General features: G+C 39.3%; 1 protein-coding gene across 2 annotated transcripts in view; it reads left to right on the forward strand.

Annotated features, from left to right (window-relative positions):
* The window catches only part of MYH11 (myosin heavy chain 11), a 54,398-nt gene that overhangs the window by 9,885 nt on the left and 17,414 nt on the right, over positions 1 to 27,099 (forward strand). For both annotated transcript variants that reach the window (XM_026053963.1, XM_026053964.1), the window contains exons 3-17: positions 369 to 525; positions 7,458 to 7,485; positions 13,713 to 13,815; positions 18,088 to 18,180; positions 18,911 to 18,974; positions 20,592 to 20,690; positions 21,085 to 21,228; positions 23,056 to 23,151; positions 23,574 to 23,692; positions 23,846 to 23,998; positions 24,596 to 24,769; positions 24,969 to 25,142; positions 25,619 to 25,733; positions 26,541 to 26,734; positions 26,903 to 27,024. In XM_026053963.1, the coding sequence (XP_025909748.1) occupies positions 369 to 525; positions 7,458 to 7,485; positions 13,713 to 13,815; positions 18,088 to 18,180; positions 18,911 to 18,974; positions 20,592 to 20,690; positions 21,085 to 21,228; positions 23,056 to 23,151; positions 23,574 to 23,692; positions 23,846 to 23,998; positions 24,596 to 24,769; positions 24,969 to 25,142; positions 25,619 to 25,733; positions 26,541 to 26,734; positions 26,903 to 27,024 (1,835 nt within the window). The remainder of the gene's footprint in view (positions 1 to 368; positions 526 to 7,457; positions 7,486 to 13,712; positions 13,816 to 18,087; positions 18,181 to 18,910; positions 18,975 to 20,591; positions 20,691 to 21,084; positions 21,229 to 23,055; positions 23,152 to 23,573; positions 23,693 to 23,845; positions 23,999 to 24,595; positions 24,770 to 24,968; positions 25,143 to 25,618; positions 25,734 to 26,540; positions 26,735 to 26,902; positions 27,025 to 27,099) is intronic.

Genomic DNA, 27,099 nt, shown 5'->3' on the forward strand with positions numbered 1-27,099 from the left:
TATACAAAGAAATACTGTAAAGTATTAAGGGTCTTAAGTAATCTCAAATAAGGGTGATTCACTTTATGTAGTGAAAATAACTGAAGATGCTGTTAAGAGATCTGGGCACAACAAGCTCCAAGCATGATGTATCTACATTTTCTAGCAGTTCAATTATTAGAAATTATTATTTGTGCACTTGGAAACTTCACCTATACCTGTGCATTCAGAGTCACTACTGGCATTTGTTACACTGGAGAGAATACAAAAGAAAGTGTTACTTGCTAAAAGTCTATCAGTTAAATGCAGCTGAGACCTGTGTCTAGTTTCCAGACTAGACACAACACTTGATACTAATTCCATTTTTTTTTATCTGAATTTCCTTGCAGACATATTCAGGTCTCTTCTGTGTTGTGATAAATCCATACAAACAGCTGCCCATTTATTCAGAGAAGATTATTGACATGTACAAAGGAAAGAAGAGGCACGAGATGCCACCCCATATCTACGCTATCGCAGACACGGCCTACAGGAGCATGCTGCAAGGTAGGCATGTTTAATAAGACGCCAGTTKTTAGAAATCACTGCACAGTAACGGAAATGTGGTAGAAAATACCTTGACACTTCCACACTTGCCCCTGCAAGGAGGAGAAGCAGAGGCAGAAAAGCTCTTTTGCTGAGAGCTACCCAGGCTTTCGGGAAGTTTCCTAGGAATTCTTTGGCAGGAACGGCAGTCCACAAACACTGTGACTGAAAAAGGAAAAACAATCCTTTTACCCATCTGTGTAGAGGCATGTGGGAAGGTTTCAAAGTCAAGCAAATAGTTTTGGCAAATACGGGCATGGAAAATGCTCCCTTTGTACCAGCAAGGACTGCTCCAAAGTTAGCTGCGAATGCTGCTGAGCTCCTCGGCGCTGCCTCTGCCTGCACAACACAGAAAATGCAAGCCGCAGTTTGGGGCTACTTTGGTTGCAGTCTTACATTTCAGAGTCCTGAACTGCGATGTGCTCTATTTCCTAGCAATAAAGGGAACAARTAGCGGTAGAAAATCAGTCAGGTCCAAAAGAGTATGAACAAAGCTGTAGGAATTCACAGTGTGCTCCTCCTTATGCAGGGACTGCTGACAGATGAAGGGCTTTTAGCTCTAAGGAAAAAGCAGTTGTCTGGGGGCAGGGCAGCCCTAGTCCTGAACAGAAGATGCTGCACACCTGCAGATTACAGGTCTCAGAAGGAGCCTCAGATGCTCCAGAAACTAGGATGCTTCTGAACACTTTGGCATTAGTGGTGAAATTTAAATGTGGCCATCAGGGACCTAACCCTGCAGAAATTATGGTCTATGTCTCAGCAAGGGTCTCCAGACCAGGCCCTAACGGTTAAGTCCCCCTAGTCCTGATTAAACATACAATTATAATGTTTGAAATATAATTAACTTAAAATCCTGAGAACCAGGTATTTACTGTACTGCATCAATCTTTTTTTCATGCTATGGCCTCTGTGACATTTCTTCTGTCTGCAGCCATATCATCTTTTTTTTATCTAAGTGGATCCCAGAATGACCAAGCAATAGAGAGGAAAATCAGTTACAGCACCATTAAAGAACATACTGAAAACAGGCCTCTCTGTGACAGCAGCTACTCCTAAACTCATGCATCTAAAATATGTTTAGAGCTAAGTGGGCAGGTGCAAGCTTTTAAAATAACATGATTCAGTAAATCTCACTTTTGACAGAGGACAGCAGAAACTTTCCTGGCATAAGGTGATCCCACTAAGTCAAGCACCTGTCTTCGAGATCATCTCTCACATTCTGTATAAAGCAAGATCTAGGGTCCTAAGGTTATGGAGAGAAGTTGTCCTTCCTCATTCAAATTCATTAAGCGGTAAGCCTCAAAGGACAACTCCAAGGCTTGTGAGAAGCGAGCAGTGGTTACGTCCTTGTTCAGTAATGCCGAAATACTGCTGTTTATCCCTAAAAATGGGATGGGAGGAAAAACATAGAGGAAATGGCCACAGGACCTGCAGGAAGGAGAAAACATATTGCAACCTATGCTGCGAAAGAAGCGTCTGCTGTTTAATGCAGAATTGGGCTCAGTTCCCTGCGTGATCCCCTCAGCACAGGCCCTCTTCACTCCGACCCGCTGCCATCCCTGCCAGCCCACGCTGGCCATGSCGTGAGCTGCACCCAGCTGAGCGGGGCCGCGGTGTTGGCCTGTGCCGGGCACAGTGAGCAGGAGGTGGCCAGGAGCCGGGGAGCTTTCCGTGCTTCCCTTGGCTCTTCAGGCGCTCCAGCGTCTCCTGGCCCCACTCGCACTCTGGGAACCTCCACAGCTCGTGATTCCCTACCCCTCTTTGAAGGAATATTTCCCAACTGCGGAGAGCAGAGGGGGCAGCACGTAGGCAGGAAAAGRCAAGAGAGGAGGAGGGAAAAGGGCATAGCATCAACCTTTAACAAACTGCTCCTCCATCGCCTCCTGGCACGGCGGCTGGAGCGGTCCCACGGGCACTTGCGTCACGGGCCCAGGACACCCACACTCTGCTTGCTCACAGACTTGCACATGCCTTCCTGGAGCGTCTCCATCTCCAGAGGGCCCAGCTGCTTTTAAAGCTGTGCTTTTGTTTGTAAAAATGTACTCATGTTCTGTGCAGGAAACTAAACCAAACCTCAAAATAACTCTAGTTGTTCAGCCAAACTGTATTTGTGTAGGAGTGGTGAAAGTGGGCATCAACACGAACGTGTGTGCATGCAGGCAACATCTATAGACACAGAGGCCTTCACAGTTTTTTGTAAGAATGTTTGCCAACGGAATAAAAACAGGAATTCATATTCAAAAACATGGATCAGAGCACTGAACATTATCTTCCTTAATTATGGCATTCTGTCTTATCTGATAAACCTGCACGGTTTCTGCTTGCCAAAGTAAAATACATCTTAGGTTCATGAGATTGAAGAATTATATTTGAGTACTGCATGACCAGAGCTGCTTGACTAAGAGCAGTCAGCTAGTTGTAATGCCAAGGGAACTTGTACCCATAGGTGAATCGAGCCTGAATGTCCCTCAACTGCCAGATCTCCAGAGAGGTCCCACTGCAGGTGCATCACCTGGGAGTCATGGCCCTCCCACCCTCTCACCTTCCCTGTTTGGCACAAAAATCCAGCTGTGTACATTGTATTTCCCCTTTGCTTTAGAAGTTTATTTGGTTAATGTAATCAGCTGCAATGACATTTGAGTCCCACCAAAGTTGTTCTGGTAAAAACACTTAACCACAGTTAACAGAAATCAGACATTTGGACTTTCTTCCAAATATGCAGAAAAGCTAAATTCTCACAGGAGCAATAAATTAACAAGAGRCTGGCTTGGCATAGATAAAATTTCCCTTATTTCAAGCAGTTCTGAGCACTTAAAACACTTTTTAAAATCTCAACCATGTTGCTGGATGGCTTGTTAAATCTTCTGATAAACACATGACCGATCTAATATGACTATGGCCCAGGCACCATCATAGCCTTAGAGACCACTACCACCATTAAAAAAATCACCTCATGCTTCCACACCTACCTCTTGTTCCCTTGTTATTGATGAAACAGTTTCCTGGTGGCACACRCACCCCACAATGTGCTCTATTCCCTCTCTGCATACTGTGCTGCCAGGCCAGTCTTCATGCAGGTTTGAGGCAAAACTGTTGCAGGGTAAAACCACCCCTTTTTGCTGGATTGGTGTGAAGCAGATCAGATCCCCATCCTGGTGAGCAGTGTGGCTGCAGARATACCTGGAGTGGTGGGAAGGAGAGGCCAGTGCAGGACAGGGAAGAGGAGCTGGACGGGGGTGCTTCTTGCTGCAGTCCTGCCAGCTTCCAGACGTCATCAGGCAAGGACACCAGCAGGATGAATAATTCTGCTGCCTTCTGCCATCTTTCCTGCTCAAAGCAAACAGCAAATGACTGATAAACAATACAAATATGAAAATTAATGTTACGCAGAAGTAGTAATGAAGTTTTCATATGGATGATTAGAGTGTTTTTTTTTTTTTTTTTTAAGTGCTTTGGCAAAAGAAGGTCATGGGAAAGATTTATTATAGCTTTCTGCAAATTCAGAAAGTGTTTTTTTTTTTCCCAAAAATACCTTTGTGCAAGTGCTTTACAGGCAAGTTTGAGCTGAAGATGGAAAAACAAACAACCTGGTAGTCACTGAGAGGTATAGGAGGGAAACAGAGTTCCCAAGATCTAAGAAAAAGAGGCTGCTGCAAAAAGCCATCTGTTTACTGTGTCCTTAGCAGGACTGTACAGAAATGTCCCCTTTTGGCAGTGTAGTTATTAACAAATGTAAAGAAGCAGTAAGCGAGTGTTGGAACATGGCTTCAGCCTGTTTTTCCCTTTTATGGTAAAGCTGCCAACTTGCTGCTTCATTGTGATAAACCATCTGATTTTGTTTGTGATTAAGCAGAACTAGCTGGTCTATTGAGAACAGAAGGGCATATGATTCTTACAAGGAAACTGAAGTTTGCAATACCTCGGTCCTGAGGAAAAAGCTAAACAGATTCCAGGCAAAAGTCACTTGCACGTTTAAGTAGGTGGATGGTTTTCAGAATGTAAATTTAGGGCTGTATACTGCTAAAAATCAAAGGGGAATGCAAAAGTTTCTGGGATGTTTAAAATAGACAGGTGGATAGGCCCATCTAAAATAGAGGATGGACAGGATATGTCACGTTAAAAAGGCTTTAACTAAAGACATTTGTGACCTAGAAGACATATTTCTTCCTGTGTAAAACATAGGAATTATATTTAAGAAGCTTCATTTGTGCCAATCATTCTCTTCTGATCTATTTCATAAAGTTGCAAATTCCCTAAATAGGACATAATCCTTTATAAATAGAATAAAATATTTTGGATCACAGATAAAAGCAAACAATGTTGAGAGCCCTTAAAAGTAAGAGAGACAGGTATTTGCAGGTTGGGACATAAGAGAGTAAGACTGGCTTATACAGTTTGTTCCCTCTTCCTAAAGGCCCCCCCTCTCCCACATTTTCTGCAGAGGTGCCCATATGCACCCATACAAACACCTGCAGGGGCCAGTCTACCCCCAAGAGACTTGCCAGATGTCTTGTGCTGACTGTCTTGCCATGTTCCCTTGGATGGGAAGCAGGTGGACAATTTCTGGGGACTGATGCCATGGCAGTGGAGAAAGCTCCCAGGCTAGTCAGCACTGTCTGGACAGTGCAATGGCAAGGGAAGGACTGCGCTGCATGCAAGGTGCCACTGAAAGGAAGATATAGTGAAGATCCTAAACAGAGAAAATACAGGGCAGGAAAAGAACAGCAATGGGGAAGGAAGAGTGGCAAAGAAATAGCTGGCATGGAGGAGACCTACTTTTTATAATGTCCCCTGAGCGCAGAAATTCCACAGGCCACTCTGTATCAGGGAATAGCTTTTATTTTCTTTATGGTATTTATGGGTGTGTAATGTAATATCGATATATGCCCATGGTTTCTATTTACGCAACACGTATTTTTAGCAAAAATTCTACCATGTTCTCACTTTTTTTTTTTTTTTTTAACTTGAAAGAAAGTCTCTCTCCATATCCTGCAGTGAAAAGTAAACATGGCTTACAGCTCCTCTCATCCAAAATGTTCATGTGGGATAATCCTGCTGTGCTTAGTGCTGATAAATATCTCCAATGGGAAGGCAGTGATTCATTTTGCATCAATTTACCAGCTAGAGCAGTTAAGTGGTGCTATTTACTGTGAGAGTGTTCAATAAAACAGTTAATTATTGGATTTACTTGAATGCTGTTGAGGAACTGGGCATAAACACAGTTGTTTAATATAATTCCATGGCAAAGCAGAATCCACTACTGCTTTTCCTAGACTGGCTGCGGTCCAAGCAGCAATTAAAACTGGCAAGCTTAATAGGTTGAATTTATCGCCATCATCTTTACACAAGGCAGAAAGCTTGTTTACTGTAGGCAGTTACATGATATTTATTAAATACAGGGTCAGTTTTAGGGGCAGGCAATCAGATGGATAGCTCTGCAAAGTCACCGACGCACTGAATAAAATGAGGAAATAGTTGATGCCTTACTTCTGCCCAGGAGCCCAACAGCTCTAACACTAGCCTCACGTCTGATAGCTAATATGGAAACATTAAAAAAAAAACTTAGTTTCTGCTTTAATTAACAGACTGCTTTAAGTCTAAGATCTGTAAATTATGCACATATTTCAGAAATGTATTTCACCTGCCTAGGATTTTATTTTCCTAAGCAAGCAGCTCATTTACAATCTGTGCAAGGCTCTTTCTGACAACCTAGCTCAAAGCGGGGCAAACTTCAACAGTAGACCCATTTGCTCAGGGTCATGACCAGTATATTCTGATTACCTCCAAAGGTAGAGATACATTCTCCTTGGGACAATCTATTCCCACATCTTACCATCCTCACAGTAAAACTTCTCTTATACTTAGAGATGGTGGTTACTGTAAGCAGGCTAGTTAGGTGCATTTATACAGAGGTTAAATTTTATAGCTGTCTTATCATGGGAAAGTCTAATTTCCTGGAAAAATATTACCTGTTCTACTGAGCATATGATAAAACTTCAGCACATGCTAATTGTGCACCACAGCCCAAAGATCTTAGATTCAATCTTGTGGTAGAAAATTGTCTGTATTCTGACGTAAAAGAGATCCTGACCTCAAATGCACAAGAAAGGAGAGATAACAGCAAGAACAGGTTAAGGAGTTTGGATGCAGTCCTGAACCTTGCTGCCCCATTACAGCATATTGGACTCTGCTGCTCTGAAATCTCCCACATCCCTTTCATAGTAGATATTGTCTAAGAAAGATTTTGGTTCAACTTTTTACAAATTTTGATCCAGTGTGTGTATGATGGTTCTGTTTAGAGAAAAAAAGAATACTTACATACTTGTTAACATCTCTTAATCAAAGTATGTGATGTATCTTGTTTTGACTTATTCTTTGGAGGATACTCCTGAAGTCCTCTCTAAATCTGAAAAGAAACAGGGTACATTTTTCAGGTATTTACATTACCCTGCTTTGAAAATCTAAAGCCCTGCATGACCAGGTAGCTTGTGATACCATATATATCCAGACTTCATTTTAAACAAACTATGGCCATACTTTGCAAGCACAGTAAAAACTTCATTTTCAAGCTTAAATTTTCAAATATAATCTTCTTACAGAGGGTATGATCTTTTTGGTGTTCTCATTACAGTTTATCTCTAAAAGAATTCTCAAAAAGTATCTTGAACTCTTAACCTTTTGTTCAATTTTGGTACAAAATATTTCCACTGGAGATGCTTATTTAAATGCTAGAGCACATTAAGATGTGAACTCAATACTTTTGACTAATCACAAATTGACAGAATTTAGAAATCTAGATAGTTTGTTTAATGAAAATCCTTATAAATATAAGTGCTTCTGTCAGGACATACCTATTTTTCCTAATTAATGGATTTTTTTTTCCTTTTTCACAGATCGAGAAGACCAGTCTATTCTGTGCACGTAAGTAGAATCAACTATTTAAGCATATCTCTACATAATGATGTTTTTCCTTATTTGAAGTTGCTCAGACCCTGATGGAACTGGGTCTATGGCCCTGACCTTCAACAGGCTTGAGCTCTATTCTCACTAGAAGATTTACCCGTTCATCAAGTATGAAGGTGGTAGCTGGCCCTTAGGAGTCCTTAATGCCCAAGCCTTTTGCTTTAAAGTGACTTTCTGAATTCAGAATATTTAGAATGATAAGGGATGTTTAGGGAGCTTGGCTGTCAAACTCTGTGTGTAGAAGGAAAAGGAGATTTTAAATACTCCCTAGTGGAAACTGAGCAATCTCTAAGGAAAGCAGAGCATCCCGGACATTTCTTCAACCACTTCTCATATTTTGCTTTTGGTACCTCACCATCACATCCCACATCAGTTGTCCTTACAGAAGAGTGTGATCTTTCATGTTTGTGTGGTTATTGTGTGCTGTTTGCATGTACGATGGCCAGTGTTGTGCTAGGCTTGCCACCTGGCCCCTTTGGCTCAGTAACGCGTGCCCAGTGAGCTGCTCAGTTCCTCAGGTCTGTGCAGGGCTCCCTGACAGCCCGGGCTTGGCATTTCCAGCTCTGGACGCTGGGCACATCATGTTCAGGCAGGATGCAAGCTGTTTTTCTGTGTCTTGGCTTGCTGAAGGCCTCCTCTTGGAACACTGACCTGACAGTGCTCAGATATCATCACACTGAACGATTCAGCTGTTGTATTCAGCTGAATGCAACATCAGGCCCTGATTTTACTGCAATGAGCTTTGCTGTGTAGAATACACTACTTTAATATCACGGGTAGCTTCTATTTCACCCTCCTTTGACTGTTTCTCAAGTCCATCACACTTGGTCATTTGGTCGGTTTTATTTACTTGAATGCCATTGAGGATGCTTTTGAATTCATTTTGTGTTCACYGTGTCTTCCAGTTTTCCTGATCAAAGGTGGGATTTTATTCTGTGTAAATATGAGTTACCCTTGTTTGCAGAAGGTGGCACATGTATCATTTGTATCAGCTCCATATGGTAAAGTTGTAGTCTGCTAAATACTATAAATACACACAGTCCTGAAGTGAACTGTTTTGGGAGGTCATCCATCAAAATGTGATTACTAAATGAGTGAATATATATTTATATCATAGTTTTAAACAACAATGCCACTTACCACCAGCATTATAGCTATTTGAGAGTGCCCCTGCTGACAGGAACAAATTTGTCATCTAAGAAAAACTAAAATTTTAGACTGTACCCAAAACCCATGAGAGTTCTGACCTCTGTTCTAACCAGATCCCATTCCATGACATTGCCCAAAAATGCACTAAAACCGAAAACAATTCTAAAATTGATGCAGTGAYGAAATAAAAATTCACCATCACTATCTTCACAGGATGAAATCTGTCATGATAATGAAGAMTAATTTATGATATTAATTTCCTCTTTCTATTACTGTATTTCAGTTTATTTTTCCACTCTTCAGATCTTCTTTTAACATTGGAATATTAGAATTTTTAGGAAAAGAAATCTTTCTTTGGCAAACATGCTTTTTTTCATTAAAATCCTTTAAAGATTCCATTTCCAGTAGCTACTATATAATATTGAGTATGAAAATAATTATTTTTTTCTTATGTAGCCAGCTAAACTGGCTGCTCCCTAGCTGCTAGGATTCCCTGAAATTCCTGCCTGTACTTGGGCAGCCCCACTGCAGTCTCCTCTRTTTGATGTTTGAACTGGCCATGGAATATTCTGCTCTCTGGGCTTACTCTTGAAAGGACTGTTCTGAGGGCCTGGGTTGACCAGTGCATTAGATGTGGCTGAAGGAAAAATCCCAGCAAATCCGTCAAGTTACTCAGTGAACTCTGCATCCTCAGTGCACCACCAATTTGGAGTGAATTGGACAAAACGATGTCCAGGCAGCAGGCTTGTGACTTTACATAATAATAAGTAACATAAGAAAAGGCAGCAGTTCTCAGAAGGGACTTTCTGACCCCACAAGTACCCCACTAAGATAAGCTACATTAAGACAGGTGGATGTCTCACAGAGTTCTCAAAAGACCTTTTTAATAGAAGTTCTGCAGGGCCTAATTGCATAAATAAGTAGACAAGTTCTTTAAAATTTGGCCTTATACCTGTCTGATCTTGGGGTTGTCATATTTCGATCACTTCCTGAAAAGACTGGGTAGGATATATGTGTTTTGTTTTCCTTTCCCAGARAGCTCATTTGGTTAAAAAAGACTGAGCATTAGCTTCAGTTAAGCAAAGTCACCATCAGTGAATAAAAAAAAAACTGTTTAGAAAACAGAACCAGAATGACTGGGACAATGTAAAGCCTGAAAAAAAATGATTATTAAACATATGATTTGTACTCTAAATTTTTTTTTTTTTACATTTTCTCATTCATAGATTCATTTCGTTTGAACATACTCTATCAAAACATATGATAGCAATGTGTTATTTCCATTTAATTGGATACAGCAACACAGAAAATTCTGGTGAGGCAGCAACCATCCTGCCCTTTCCTCCCTCCTTCCCCTCTCTCCTAATGGGCAAGTTTTCCAGAGCCTCACACAGCCAAATAACCTCAGCCTGTTTTATCCCTTGACATATGTCAAGAATCAGAGTCATCCAGAACATCCTYTAAATTGCAAAGTCCCATTAGTTAAAAGAGTTCTTTGCAAGAGAGCAAAACTCTTTCCTTTCCCAGCCAACTAAATCTCAAAGGCTGGAGCTGGCAAGCTCSGCTGCCTGGCCCTTCTCCCATACAGATATCTTGAGGAGCTTTAGACCTGGGGTGGAGCCTGGTGCCCAAGCAGTCTGGTCCCTTTTGGGAACTTTCTTTAAGCAAACAAGTAGGATCAGTGGGCCGGGGTTTTGAGCTGTGTCTCTCAGGGGACASAGCTGGACTGGGGCAAAGATTTCCATTATCTCTGCACATCTCATATTGCAGAACGGAGCTGCCAAAGCCCTAATGTGATTTAGAGCACCTCATTGACTGCTCTGTGCACAGAGGGTTCCTGCAGTGCCAGCATAGCGAGATTAAGAGATGTGTGAATGGTCAATTTTTGTGGTTCATTGCTTACTGAAATGAGTGCTGAAAATAAATGTTACTGTTATTTTTCAGACTTTCCAAAAGCGGAATTAAGTTGAAAACCACAAGTATTCAACTTAAGTTTTATATCATAATTTTAATACAGGAGCTTTCAAGTTTTCAAGATAAAATCACTCTTACTAGAACTGTTTTTTTTTTTTTTTTGCTCAGATAAAAGTGCAGACAGTCTAGCTACACCACTGGCTTAGCCCACACCAGCAGGGCCAGCTTGTCACTCTCACCCTGTCCTAATTTGGCAACCTATTCCAACTGGGATATTTTTCAGCTAAGGTGGAAGCAAGGGAGTCATGAAGGATTTAGTAGCTGGTGTGTCAAAAAACTCTTTTAGATATATGTGATCTTATGTGCTTTAAATCCTATATTGAGTTTCTAAACAAAGCGTGGCAAGAAGCAAGGGAGGAACATACTTGAACTACGCCACTCATGAAGGAAAGATTGTTTCTAACAGGGATAGCCTCTAAATTCCATGAAGCTCTTTACTTTGGGAAAACAAGAGCATTTCTTAGGGGGAGATGCATGGGAAGTATTGGTGAGAACTGCATCATGAGAACTGCGAGCTGGGGAATGCTTTTGCTTTGCTTACTTTGTATTGCGCATCTGAGACAGGTCCAAGGAACTGCAATGGCAACAGTTGTGTTGCCTCAGTATATGACAGAATGAGATACTTCAGCTAGCCAAATGATTGGTCTGTTCCTGGAAGGTTAGGACAGTGGTTACTCAGTATGATGAATTCGCACTTTGAAAGATGATTTGGGGACACATACTGAGGCAAATAGGTTCTCAAACAAGAGGAACACATACCTTCTGTGAGGAGTCCTGTTGTGAAAGCCTCCATCACTGAAAGATGTTGGCAAGAAAAAGATCCACCTGGAAAAATTAAAAAACCAAGATTAAGCATAGAAAGCATATACATATATATATATATATATATGCGCTATACATATATATGTGTGTATATATTTATATATATATATATATATATATATATACACACACACACATAGGACAGGAGAGAGGAGTGCTTTTTCTGGATACCACCTAGGAGCTGGACCACAAGGGAAGTTGTTTCTGTTATCCCAGAAATGATGGTACTTGGAGTCACAGGTATTTTATGACTGAGATGAAGGCTAGTGTCGGATGCCACAGGCTAGTAGTTGTCATACAGTTTACCAAGGCTGCTTATGTTGCTTAATAGATACTTGTAAATCACACCTGTGCATTTAAAACTCACTGACTTTTAAAAATGCTGTTTACACATTACAAAATAAGTATCCACTAGCTAAGAACAGTATCTTTCCTTACTTAATGACCTTGGAGACCTTTTTTTCCATCTGTAGCTGTTAAGATCCTGTCTGTCAGTTTTCCATTTCATGTTAAAGAACAGATTTTTTTCTTATCCACTTGATTATGAAGCTAAAGCTTCAAAGAGGTTCAGCAGAAAAGAGAAAATTATCAGCATGTACAGGAGCAAAGAGTTAAGGAAAGAAAGCACAGAACCAAATGTTAAGTAACAAGCATTACTGTATGGTAGGATAATTACAAGCAAAATGATGCCTTATATGGTAATACTYACAAGGAATCAGGGGAAAGCCAAGTGATGGGCACTGTTGCCCTGGGAGAAAGGAAATGCAATTCATGTAGTGATGAACTACAAATAACCTTTGATAAAATTGAATAGTTCAAAGCCTAGAGTTTGTTTGAAGAAAGTTTTTATATTTTGCAAAAGCAGCAAAGTTGTAAGGTAGATTTATTTGAAAACTCTGTAAAGGTCTTCAAATTGGTGTGCTTGGTTTGGAATTGCTCCCAGGACACTTAATTTTTATCAATAAAACATGGAAATGTTTCAGCATTGAAGACCAGGCATGGATGAATTCAGCCTCTAAACTGTGCAAAGTAACCTAGGTCTTTAGAAAAGGAACATACTCATCTCATTATTTCTTGTAAAAACTCTACAAGCCAGAAGAAACACTTCTGATCACTGTGTACTTCAGGCAAGAATAGTTTCTGGCTTCCTAAGGTTTACATCGATGTCATCCTGCCTTAAAAGTTCTGCACAGCACTTACTCATGTTTTTAAGCCCATTTATCACTGGTCCCTTGGTAAGAAAAATTAACTCCTATATTTCGTAATTAGGAAAAGAAGCAGAATTGCAGTGGGTCCAACTGAATAGCTTCCGCTTCCAAAGAGTTGACAAATATCCATGGGACTTTTGAATGTATTGTTCTTTTTATTTTTAAATACATTTTAATTTAAATACAAAACCAGTGAGGTCTGACATATTTAGACAATTGCCCTCCTTACAGCACTAGTTTGATAAGAGTCAAAAGAATTAGCCTGAGTTTAAATTATATCCACACCCACTTAAATATCCTTTTTCATTGCTGAGCAAGAGCAATATAAAAATACTTTAGCCTAAATATTCATCTGAGCCAAAGGAACCTAAAAGAAGTGTGACAATGTAATGTGACACCTAGAGAGGACAGAGGTGGGCTAGAAATGTCTTTACTTCTGAGAAATAACCACACAAATCTGACCTTTGTACCTGTAYTTTGAAAATTTTGCTTTAAGAAAAGACTTAATAGTTGTAAATAAACTTACCCTTGAAGTCTTCTGTGAGGTGGAAGGTTAACACTTCCTTCTTCCTTCTCAAGAGACACTGCACAGAGACATGCCAGCTGGGATGCTGCCTCACTGGTTGGAAACCTGCCCGTGTTAAATGTCCCAAACAGCCTGGTGGGTACCAATACCTGCTCAGGCAGTTATGTTTTTTGGTCTTAAAATACGAGCAGATTCCCTGCCAGACCCACTTCTCATAAACATTTAGATGCTGCCAAAGCAAGATGAACTGCTATTTAAAAATGCACCATGTTTTAGAATTGCCTTAAATGGCCCAATGTGCAGTCAAAACACTAAAAGGACAGATCACCAGCTCTCATACTGCGTTTCTTGGATGCTAAAGTTAGGTGGAATTGGAGAGATGGTGTTCTGGGGCAGACACCGAGTCGAGCCTTTTCCAAGCTTGCTTTTGTAATATATATGTTTCACATGGTAGAAGGGCTTCACTAGTTACATACCTTCTTTTATGTTATTTCTGCTCCCCTCAGAGGTGAATCTGGTGCTGGCAAGACAGAAAATACCAAAAAGGTCATTCAGTATCTGGCTTTCGTTGCTTCATCACATAAGGGCAAAAAGGACACCAGCGTCACAGTAAGTGAGCTCCTCTGTATTCAGTTTTCTTTCAGGCTTGTTAGGGCTGTACTGAGCTGACTGTGCTAACAGCAAGTCAACATTTGTGGCTTGCCAAATAGTCGACATATTAAGAGTACACAATTTATGCCACAGCTTTATGTTTATGGAAAAAAAAAGAAATGTCTGACATCCCTTTATTCACCAAATCAGAATGTACTTTGCCAGAAGAGAATTATTCATAGCTTTCCATATGGTTAGTATCTATTTACTGCCTAATAATGAAGCCTTGGGGGGTCTGCAAGGTTTGGGGTCCTTATTTTCCCCATGCGAATTAAGATATCTGAGAAAACCTTTAATTAGCACATTGTCCGGTTGCATCACAGAAATGTGTGCCAACATTTTAAAGTCCAAAGTTTTGAGTGGCTTCATTAGTAGGCATATTTTCTTACTATATAGCAAAGAGTCTTAATATAAAACCTTATAAATATAAAACAAAGTTTTTTGGTTTGTCTTTACTCCTCTGACAAAGAACAATTTTGAAAGATACAATTCTTTACAAATAGTTCATTGCCTTAAAACTTGCAGTAATCCTGTTTTAGTGACTGAAGTGCCTTGTCTTGTCATGAAGCATACTGTGAACTTCTACCTACCAGTTCCATGATGACTCCTGTGACTGGCGCTTCTATGTGTCCTTCTTTTCAAAGATGCAACTCCAGTTCCCAAGTCATTTAAAGTCTTTTGTATTTTACTCAAGATCTTCTGTAAAAAGAGGCAAGAATTGATAGACCTAATCTAGGAAGAGATTTTAGTGTGTTCTGAATGCAGGCCTMGGTCCAAAGTGAGTTTTCTTTGGATCATCATTTAAAAATTTAGCTTAAATTAAAACCCAAAGACAAGGACAAAGATCCAAGGTGAGAAGGAGCTGTAACCATAATTCATACTGGAATAGCAGTGTTGCTGTAGCAGGCAAGCACACCATGAGCAGCCCTGCCCTGGATCTTGCAACTCCCTGCTCGGCCTCTCCTGGACTGCAGCAAGAGACAGGGTGTCTCTGCAGAGACTGCAGAGGACAGGGTGTGCAGAGGAGCCCCTTCCAAGAGTCACGACAGGTTAGGGAAGGCAGGTTCATCCTTGGGGCAGAGCAGGGAGCAGATAGCTCTTTGCGCAGTACTTTCTAGAAATCTGTGATTAGGTTTGATGGAAACTAACCACAACTAAGGTATAGTTTTCCTGTGTTGAATGTTAATGTGAAAAAACTTGCCCATTAGAAATGACCTTGAAACCACAAGTTCATTCCTCTGTCACTGAGCAGGACCCAGTAGAAATATGTATTTTTTTTCACATTAACATTCAACATTCTAATGGGCAAGTAACTGGAATTGCTGCTGATTCCTGTTTTCGTGGAAGTTCATGAAACTCAGGATCAAACTGAGACAGACCTGTAGGCAAATATCCAGCAGATGAAGGCTAAGAGGAAGTCTAAGTTGTTCTGTAACATGCTGTCTAACAGTACTTCAGTGTTTGGGACAACTGGCACTGCAAGTACAGTCATTAAAAAAAGTGATAACAAAATGATTCAGTTGCAATAACAAAGAAATATGGGATTTACTATTAAAAATTTTTCTCCTTCTCTGGTCCTGGGAGATTAACTTGGGACTTGATCCAAACCCCATCCTTTTGGTTCAGCTTTTTTTTTCTTCAGTTAAAATGCTGTATGTATGTTAACTGTATTTGTACTCTTGGTATGTCTGCAATGTGTTTTCTATTTATCTGTATTCCTGGATTATTTGCATGGAAACTGCATATTGGTTATTTTAATACAGGAAAAGCAATAAAAATGTCTGTGTAATGGAAATGATACTGACACTTGTTTTATACCACATTATTCAATACAGCAAGGTCCATCTTTTGCTTACGTGAGTAACTTAGACTGTTTGGTGTGTGTTTAAGGCACTGAGTGTAGATCTGCATGCTATTGTTGCACCCCAAAAATTCAAGAGAGACTTTGTTGAAACATGTTGTATGATATGAAAAGCAACAATAGCACCAAATGCTCTCACCAATCAACCCTAACTGTGTCAGGCTCCAGGACAAAGAATGAGGTCTGACACAGGCAGGGGTTATCTTTCAAATATCACTCTGTTCTATATGCGTGTGTTCAAATTGCCTTAGTTTGAATGAATTTTCCCACGATCCTGAAACAGCTGATCAGCCTGAAATTAAGCAATGCGATCTCCAAAAGGAAATACTCCAATGCTTTCTGTACTTCAGGTTGAACTTTTTAGGACTGTTGTGAAATAATCCTAAACCTCACGGTGTGTGATCAGTTTGTTACTTTGCCTGCATGCTTTCCATTTGATACTGCTTTCAAGTTTACATTTTCATGCAACTGTTGAGAATTCTTCACATCTGCAAAAGGTAGCATGCTCCTAGCTTGCTGCTATGATATGTAACAGAGCAACTACCATTGCAGCGTGTGTCTGCAAGTGTAGTACGGCAGATCCTTACAGGACTTGGAAGGCACTCAGTAGCAGGATGCACAGTACGAGCACCCCAGGGCTGGGAAGGGAGGCAGCTTTCCTGGCACATTCTTTTTGGTTTGTATGCCAGGCCCAAACAAAGGGGATTTTTCTTTTTACTGGGCCTTTTTTTTTTTTTTTTTTTTGCTCCCCTATTCTGACTGCTGCCATTCAGCCTTTGGTGATGACATAAGGCAATCCAATCATAATACCTGCTATATTGCCTCTCAGTTCATTTGACAAGTTTAAATATATAGATTTAGTTACAGCTACAGGAGTTACAGCTACATATAATGCTGTTATCTTAGATCCCCAGTTTTACACTCCCACAGTTACAGCATCTATTCTCACTAGGAGTGAATGTGTGTCTGTCCAGTTCCAGTGGACAAGGTTGTTYAGCTGTCACCATCTGATTTCAGCAACAACCTATGCTCACAGTGCAAGTTTTAAATTTACTGACTGTCCATTTSCCCAGTATGGAGAAGCTCAAGCAACCTTCAGGAACTCATTCCTTCCTGGAAGATGACCGTTTCAGCTTGTTSAAAATTCCTTCCCCTCTTTTTCCAGCTCAGCAGATAGATTTTTTGTTGTTATTGTTTTTTTCTTCAGTGCAATTTTACTTTAGCCCTTAGCTCCCAACTGATCTATGCTCTAGGAAATCCTCTCCTCCTCTCACTGCCATTACCAAATTTAGCCATCTATTAACAGTGTGTTGCCTTTTAGCTATATTTTTGAGGAAAGTGTCACCACTGCCACACAAGTTACAAAACATTCAACAATTGGATATAGAGAAAGGTTACCAGTTTTCCACAATGATTGTGWAAAACTCATTTTTCAAATTATTTCCCCTGGATTCAACCGAAATATTCCCTCAAAAGTATTTAAATGATATATTATCTATCGTGGAAGTTTCCTRCTATTATTCAGCATGAAGTGTTTGAAATGATTCATATCATTGCTGCAGAGTAGGATAGGATGCAGAATAGGACAACAAGAAACTAATGGGAAAGCTGAATGACTTCATAGCACAGAGCTAAATAAGAAGTTGAAAAAAAMTGTTTTCATAAAGTATTTTTTCAACTTCATTGGTTTGTTTAGAAATAGGAGTATTAAATGCATGCTTGTTTCTTTGCATGATTTGTTTCATTACCAATTACCAATCAGAATTAACAATATAATACGAAGTTTGTGTGTTTGCATGAGAATGCATTATCCTAGTTTGAAATAAATTAATGCCTTTCCATATTTAACCTAAATAGTCTCGCATGGATCATTATTAATAGACTTGGTAAATCTGCTTTGTAGCTTTGTGCTGCATTACATTAAAATGATTCTTGGCAAGTTATTCTAATTACATCATCATTTGCTAGCAAAGGATCTCAGTACACTAACTTGAAAAAGACTTGCAAGAGGTTCCTTTAAGAACGTCCCTTCTTAAAAAATAATAATAAACTGAAAAAAGATATATGACAGTGAATGACCCTTTTATTTAAAAAGGCCAGTGATTATGATAAACAGATGAATACACTTTGATCTGTCACAGGCAACAGAGCTGGAAAAGGGTCGTGTATACAGGATAGAAGTCAACTGCACAATATATAAACACAAAGATTAACAGAGAATGAAAACAAATCTACATAAAGTGCAGTATTCAGCAAAAAAAGTTGAGAGGCTTAAATTATCTTAAATTATTTCTCCTCCAATGGACATGTGCTGCTTTTAATTAAGTAAATATGGAGTAAATGGATAACTGCATCTGAATGAATTTTAGGGCGAGCTGGAAAAACAGCTTCTACAGGCAAACCCTATTCTTGAAGCTTTTGGAAATGCCAAAACTGTGAAGAATGACAACTCCTCCAGATTCGTAAGTAGGAAAATATCAGCTGGGTCTGTGTAGGGGGACATACAGCATCTTTTAAAACAGAGTGTACAGATTGTGGCCCTCATTATCATGCTCTGTCATCCTGCTGCTCTCTAAAGAGCTGCTTCAAACAAATCTCTTTAAAACAGTGTATAGAATACAGAAATAAAAATACTGTCCCTTCAAGAAATTAAAAATAAAGCTCAAATTTGACAATACCATTGTCCTCTTACAAATTAGCAGCCCTATGTGTGGTCTTCCAGAGTCAACTTCTACTCCACACCCAACTCCATATCCCCCTATTTACAAATAATTTTTTTTTTTTGCACAGATGTTTAATATACATCTTGCYGTTAGGTATGATGGTTACTTATTAAGAGTGCTAATATATGAAATGATTAACTACATAAGAGAAAATGAGAAAGCAGTCAGGAAGAATCAAGTTGGATTAATATGAGCAGAGGCTGTCAGTATTTGATGACTTTTTTTGTTGGAAATAGGGGTAGAAGCTTCCTGCCCATGCAGGCCTTGCTCTCCCTGCTCTGCTGTTCTCCTACAGAATTCAGGGATCCRTACAGAAGAAACTCAGGAGAGAGAGTCAGGCAAATCCAACTCTSTTCATCTTAAAATGATGACCTATATATCTCACTAAACAGGCTAAACACTAATGCTGTAAAATCCAGAATAAAAGAGTGAAAGAATAGCTCAATCTAGGTCTTCTTTTCATTCACAGGGTAAATTCATCCGCATCAACTTCGATGTAACGGGCTACATTGTCGGAGCGAACATAGAGACTTGTATCCTTTTCTATGAGCTGCACTGGAAGCTAACTAGAATGTGTAGAAGGAAGTAGCATAAACAAGCCCTGCTGCATGTCTAAGAAAGGCAAATATTGCTAAGACTGGTATAAACAAAGATGGAGGGAAGTGGCTCCATTTACACTGATACCAGCTTCTCAGCTGCTTTATTCTCAGGTTTACATTTTCATATCATATCTGTTTTCTCAGCCATAGGAGTTTGCTRTGCCCCATATGGAACTTGAGAAAATGGAAACAACATACCTGTGGTTAAGATTGCACATGGTCTTCAGTCACTTGTTCTGCTTCAGTGTGATCCAGCATGGGTCGCTCCATTGCCCTGTGATCTAATTTGCCACTCGTATAAATAGTTGGAAACCTCATCGTTCTCAGAGGTGCTGTGATTGACAGTTTAGAAAAAAAAAGGCATGTTATTGTCACTATATTTTAGTTAGTAACTTGGAAAGTGCTTTCCGGGTTTCCAGTCCTGCCAGTGGGTTGGGAAGAAGCCTGTGGAAGCAAAAAGGTCTCACTCTGAGCCCTRTGCACACTGGCTTCTGTATGACAAGAAGCCCCAAGACCCTGGACCRTCCAGGCTGAGCATTCACAGGCCTCCTAGAATATACATATGCCTGCAAAGGTCACGTATGTACAGACAGTGGCAGTTCCACAATGGCATGGAGAATAACTTGTCAAAAGAGATGTCTAGGTGACATCTAGTATGAGAAGTTTCTAGTTCATGTCTGTAGGAGGCCCATCCATACAAAGTATAAACATTACAGAAAAATTCAGCTTAGCTTGAGTTTGTTYGCCAAGCATTGCTGAGTCTTTCTTTGGTTATGTTTATGAAATAGTGTGTTTTAATATGTAGCCAGATTCCTCAGTTTCTGTACTGCTTATCTTTGCACAGAGAGGGAACTGCTCACTGCAATAAATGAGGAAAAAGAAAGATTCAGCTATAAAGACAGAATTTATCTATTGGACGTAGAATCAATATTTTTATTCTGATGAGTGATCTTAAGAAATAAATTTTTTAATTCTTTTTGCTCTTAACTAAAGTTTTACTTTTTCTACTGATACCTCTATTACAGGATTAAGCAAGGGGACAAACACTAGCATTTAAAGAGAGAACCACTGATCAGTGCTGAAATACTTACTTTTTATTGCTTTTATACTTATAGTTCTGGCCTTAAAAAGCTCTATATCTGGCAGCCCCATCTTATACTGAAAAGATGAAAKTGATACTTTATCTTAAAAGGTAGTAGGAATGATATTGTAAATATTATTTCTATATATCTAATTCTGGAAACACATCTGTTGTAGTGCTTACAACCATGATTACCAGTATTTGTTTACAGTAAGTGGTAGGAAATTATTCATCGAAGTGAGAATCAAACCAATTAGTATTGGTTGCACTCCGGTCGCAGCTGGCAAAAATTACATCAACAATAAGCACTTTGTGTAGTAGAAAATGATTGCAGAATTAGATCCACATTCACGTTACCCAAGTTTTTGGCAAATATTTGACCAATGCTAGTGATGGTTCTGAGGCTGATGGCGTAATTAAGGAAGGACTGAAATGTGTTACTGATTTTTTTTAACATATTTGACAAACAGATTTGCTTGAAAAATCCCGTGCTATTCGTCAGGCTAAAGATGAGCGAACATTTCATATCTTTTACTATTTGATTGCTGGAGCTTCTGAACAAATGAAAAGTAAGTTTTCTTCTTGTTATCYGAGTCCCCAGGTAAAGAAGACCAGGTAGATGTGCAATTCTGACTAGGTTATATATGGAACTAAATGAAAGACTTACAGAAAGAAGGCTCAGATTTAAGGGCTTGGGGTGCTAAGTTCTGCTGAGGAGGAGAGACACTCCCTACTCGCTACTGAAAAGTGGAAACTTGGGACAATCTAATTTGCTAAATAAAGCRTTAGTCTGAAATAGTTTTCCAATCACAAAATCCAAAGATCTTTATACAAGGAGAGACTTCCTTGGACAAAAACACAGTCTCTTCTRTTGTGTTTCTCTGCTAGGAGAATTCATTAACCAAGAGCGTTAAGTTTATGCACTTAAATTGAYGAAGTTAAGCTTTTCTTTTTTGCCTTTAGATGACCTGCTGCTGGAAAATTTCAACAATTACACCTTTCTATCTAATGGCTATGTGCCTATCCCTGCTCAACAAGATGATGAGATGTTCCAGGAGACCTTGGAAGCCATGAAAATTATGGGCTTTAGTGATGAAGAACAGACATGTAAGAATTTTTTATAAGGTTGTATATGAGATATATACCTCTGCAAACAACAATATATAGGATATAAGTGTATAGTGGAGAATTCTGTCCAGGATGTCATTTTACAAAATATACACATGAAATAAGTGCATTCATATAAGAAAATCAATATTCCCATTTAACATCCATATTTCTCTGGAGAAGTGTGATGCTGCTATTTCATCAGAGAGAACTTATCATCATTGTGAGGCACAGAACAACTGGTGAAATGCATGGCAGCTCTACACAGTAATTAAACTGTGGATCAAATAAATACTTGCCACAATATTTTGTCATCCATTTTGATGAAGAACTGCATGGATATTTTTTCTTATAAATCTTCCTCTTGTAGAAGAAACACGACATGCACACTTGACCAGGTTGCACTCCAACAGTAAAGTTGTGAGCATGCAGAAGTGCCRTAAGATGTGGTGTTTTGAAATGTAATTTGTGTCTGTAAAAGGACAGACTTCAGGCATCTCACTAACAGAGCTCCCTGCACACCCAGAACAGATTGCTGAATTTGAGCCAGCTCTAACACTAATGACCATTTAAAGCCATTTTTTGGAACTTTCCAACAATGACTAGCACGAAAAACAAGTTGGAAAATATTSTGATTTAATTTTGAAAGAAATGGGTCAGCTTTGAATAGTGAATATTTGTATTCACCGATTCAGAGAAAAAGGAACTAAAAACATACAGCATAAACAAACTAAACTATCTTGAAAATGTGTGCCTGTCACAGTCTTCAGCCGGGTGACATTTCCAGCTCCGTGTCCCTGGGAGAGTGCTGGGTTTTAGACACCACTGTGCACTGCCCGTGGCTGCAGTGCCCGGGTCCCAAGTGACACCTGCTGGCTGAACAGCAGCAGCCCCTCACCTGAACCGTGGACCAAGGGAGGGAGCTGAGCTTCATCACCTCCCATCCCTGCACAGTAACTGAGGGTGCCAAGGACGAATGTCTTGCCCTGCCAGACAGTRGTGCAAACCGCAGCCTTGGTGAAGTCAAGTGACATTACTAGGGAAGACTGACTCGTCCTCCCCCGGCATATATATCAGCATTGACTGCACTGTTCTCCCTGACATTAGTAGGGATCTTCGTATAACCGTCTGAATTCCTCTTCATTCTACACTCTAAAATATTAGCCCCCACCCAGACAATATTATTATCCCTTGTAAACCACCAAATTAACAAAATGAATTAAATCTCTACATTAATACAATCTCATCTGAAACACAGTAGATTTTACTACCTGAAGTCACATAGCATCACATTCATGTTTTAGTAATCAAATATTAATTGCTTTTCTACCCAAAATATTTGGCGCTAATCCTGTAAAGGCCTGGACATATTTTAGTTGCATGATTGAATGTCCACATTTCTCTGCTTAATTCTAGTCTATAGAAGTGTCACACTCCTTTGAAGCTGCTGGTATTTCAATGATACATTTGATTTTCAAGACAGAGTTGCAGACTGAGAATTGTCCAAGTGGGTAAAATGCTACAGGCCACTGTGCATGGGAGATCAATCAAGAGTTCCCCTGAGACCGGGGGGTCTGACCAAGGTACAAGCACAGCTTAATGTGGCAGTGCAGGTGTTCCCAGTCTGACCTGTTTACCCCATGACATTGATCATCCAAACTGCTCTTCATTCAGTTCTYCAACTTTTGCACAGTTTAAGGCAAATCCAGATCTTTCCATAAAGGTACAGACTACCCCAGAGGCCATATTTTGTCCTCTGTTTTGCAGAGAATGTTTTCAGAATGTGCACATGCTGTTCCTCATTCATATTATCTATTTTTCTTACAGCTATACTGAGGGTTGTTTCATCTGTCCTACAGCTGGGTAATATTGTCTTCAAGAAGGAGAGAAACACTGATCAAGCTTCTATGCCAGACAATACTGGTATGATTAATTATTTAAAACAATTAATTAACATTAAGAAACTAACAAAATACCTGCTGAGTAAACAATATTTATCAGTAATTTTAATTTACTTATATTTAATATTCAGTTATTTWAAATTCCTTATCTATATCTAAATTCATGTCATTATAGAGATACTTCAATGGCCTTAGAAGGTATTCTGTACTTAAAATCAGTACAATTATAATTACCTTTTCTTGAATCCATAAATTGATGAACAGTGTATTTGTTGCTGGCAGCATGAATAACATATTTGTGGTAAATTGCATCCTGTGTGTATAAAAAAAGAGTTTTTAAGGAAAACACGATAATTTCACATATTTATTGAACTGCTTATATTTATGCTTAGTTATCTACTAACAGAGAATTCATACTGAAATAAAATATCACTCTTATTTTAGCTGCACAAAAAGTGTGTCACCTGATGGGGATTAACGTGACAGATTTCACAAGGGCTATTCTAACCCCAAGGATCAAAGTGGGGCGAGATGTTGTGCAGAAAGCTCAGACCAAAGAGCAGGTATGTAATCCTCAAAATATTTTTCTTCTTTTTTTACAACTTGTCTAAAGGGAAATGTCAGTTTTCTGTTTCCCTATTCATTTCTATACATAAATTAACATCTATTTGAGTTTCTTATAACTCAAGTCTTATAATAATCTCTTCTTTTCACAGGCTGACTTTGCTATAGAGGCTTTGGCCAAGGCAAAATTTGAACGTCTGTTCCGCTGGATTCTGACTCGTGTAAACAAAGCTCTAGATAAAACAAAAAGACAAGGTGCTTCCTTCTTGGGGATCCTTGATATTGCTGGATTTGAGATTTTCGAGGTATGGTCCGTGAGGCACAGGTCGGCCAAAATTCCTTTTTGTCCTGCTGTGGGTTGTTTTATTCTGTAGTTCAGACTGTGGAGAACATAGCTGGCTTAATGTCTTCAATACTTCTGCACACTGAAAATCATTGTTCCACTGAGTTTGCAAACCAATCTTTTGGATGCACAAACCATTAGTATACTTTTTTTTCCTCTCAGTGAAGAGATCGTGTAATATTACAAACAAATTAAATTCAGATCTGCAAAAACAATTTGGTTCTTCAGGTTGGCTAGCAGCCCACAGCCAGCCCATCTCACAGGACTATTAATCTGGCTGCTTGCCTTTCCCTCAGAGAGGCAGCCTTCAGTTCCCCTGGTGGCAAGAAGGGGGAATCAAATAGGTCCCAGTGCAGAGATTTAACACTTAACAACTTACTGTAAGCTTTCAAGACCTTAATTTGAAAAAAAAAGTGTCTTTATATTTGAACTACTATGCTCTTAGAAATAGAAGATATTTAATTTCATCTTGTCCTTTAAATTTCTCCTTGCAGGTTTTTTTTTTCTATTATTATTATTAAAAATTCAATAATTCTGTCTTTTTTTCTCTTCTCTACAGGTCAATTCATTTGAGCAGCTGTGTATCAACTATACTAATGAGAAACTTCAGCAGCTTTTCAACCACACAATGTTTATATTGGAGCAAGAGGAATACCAGCGTGAGGGCATCGAATGGAACTTCATTGACTTTGGCCTTGACCTGCAACCTTGCATTGAGCTGATTGAAAGACCAGTAAGATTTTATCTCTATAGGAGGGATACTGCATAGGTTTAATCAGGATCTGTTAYGTAAAAGTACAGTAAGAGAGCCATTTAAGATATTTTGGATCCTCTATTGCCTGAGGGGATTAATCTCACAGAGGAAAAGGAAGGTGGTGCATTTTCTTTGTCTCTGGCTGTGATGATCCTGATCTGGTATTCTCACACTGCAGACCAACCCTCCTGGCGTTCTGGCTCTGTTGGATGAAGAGTGCTGGTTCCCCAAAGCTACTGACACATCTTTTGTGGATAAACTATGTCAAGAACAAGGCAATCATCCCAAATTCCAGAGGACCAAGCAACTTAAAGATAAAACTGAGTTCTCTATAATTCACTACGCAGGAAAGGTACTGGGCAAACTGAGCTRTTTTGATGTAGAAATGTTAATTCTTTTGTGTCCAAATGCTGAACAAGAAGCAGTTCATGTGTTCCAATTAACATGGAACAGCTTTAATTATATAATTTAATTATATAATTAATTATATAATGCATATGCATAAATGCTTTAATTATGTAATACATGAATAGGATTTATAAAACAGCCATGGCTGTGCTATGCTCACATGAAAACAAAAAAATATTCAGCACCAGAGCTTTTGAAAATCCATGCAATTTGGATTCATTTCTTGCAAAAAAAACCTTTAGATTTAAGTACTTGCAAGATTCAAACACTAATCAGTTCTCATCTACAGAAAGCTTTTCATATTATTGTTATTTTGTACTATTTTGTGTTAMTGTGGTGCCTGTGTTCTTACCACTCTAGAGTTAGTTCTGCATCGACATCTGCATCAACAGATTTTTAACCTAGCACTGTTTCCTGCAGGTTAACTACAACGCAACGGCCTGGCTAACAAAGAACATGGATCCACTAAATGACAACGTGACTTCTCTGCTGAACCAGTCTTCAGACAAATTTGTGGCAGACCTTTGGAAAGATGGTAGGAAACACAATTCTAAATCAGTAAAGTGGTCTAGAGAAARAAAATTCTCTTACCATAAATGTTCTGATGGCCTCCCCTCTCTGTCAGCAAAGGTGTATGAAAAATATAAGCCTGGAAAAGATTGAACTAAAAAGCAGTAATATCCCATTTTAAATACATGTTTATGAATTCATTGTTGGATAGTTTTAAGTACTATCAAATACATTACCTAATATTCCCTAATGTTCAGCAACATAAAAAAATATTAATTACTGTTACAATATTGATGAAAATGGGATATTGAACTGTTGGTCTAATACAGGTTATGACTGCTTTTCATGAATGTGGGCAGTCCTTACCTCACATGCTCCTCTTGCTGAAATCTTGCACAGTTCTCTCCAGTCACATGTAATCTCAGGTAAAACCAATTAGGGGTTGGCTGTATACATACAAAACACTTCATTTAAAAAAACAGATCTGGAACCCATATATATGTATACATATTTACATTACATATTTACATACAACATGTATAGATATTTAATACCTGCACAAAAACAAATGCGAGAAATGCTGGTATTTCTTGGAAGCCTCCTTGTAAGCACAAACGGTGYGGAGTTACCAGATATTTGAGGGAAATTATTAGCTAGACTTTGAGAACCATCCATAAATGGGAGTTTTTCTATTTACTTTAAAATGCCTTCTAGAGCTTTTATTAGCATGCCTCTATGTCACTTTAAGTATTTTTGAAGTCACATTTTGACAACTTGATGGAAGGTATAGTTCATTTGGGCAGTTTGATTCACACTTTCTTTTACATTTTAGTGGACCGTATAGTTGGGCTGGACCAGATGGCCAAGATGACTGAAAGCTCACTTCCCAGTTCTTCAAAAACCAAGAAAGGCATGTTCCGTACTGTTGGCCAACTCTATAAGGAACAGCTGACCAAATTGATGACCACCCTAAGGAATACCAATCCCAACTTTGTTCGCTGTATCATTCCAAATCACGAGAAAAGGGTAAATTTCAAATGCTCAGTTTTCAGAATTCTGGCATGTTATTTATGCAGAGTGCAGCTCGCTGTAACAGCACATTGCAGTGCTGAATGTCTTCAGGCATAAATATGTAGCCAGTAATATTTCTGCTGATTTTTACTGTCCTAAAAATACTGTATGTTCCCTTTTCAGGCTGGCAAGCTTGATGCCCACTTAGTACTGGAGCAGTTGCGCTGCAATGGTGTCCTGGAAGGCATTCGGATCTGCCGTCAGGGCTTCCCCAACAGAATTGTCTTCCAGGAGTTCCGCCAGCGGTAGGGATCCCTTACCTTGTCCTWACTCTTTGTTCTGAATGGGCAGAACATGTCTCCCTGCACAAAATAATTTGA

Source organism: Nothoprocta perdicaria, unplaced genomic scaffold, assembly GCF_003342845.1.
Source record: "Nothoprocta perdicaria isolate Ctin4 unplaced genomic scaffold, notPer1 scaffold_12, whole genome shotgun sequence".
NCBI classification, from domain to species: Eukaryota; Metazoa; Chordata; class Aves; order Tinamiformes; family Tinamidae; genus Nothoprocta; species Nothoprocta perdicaria.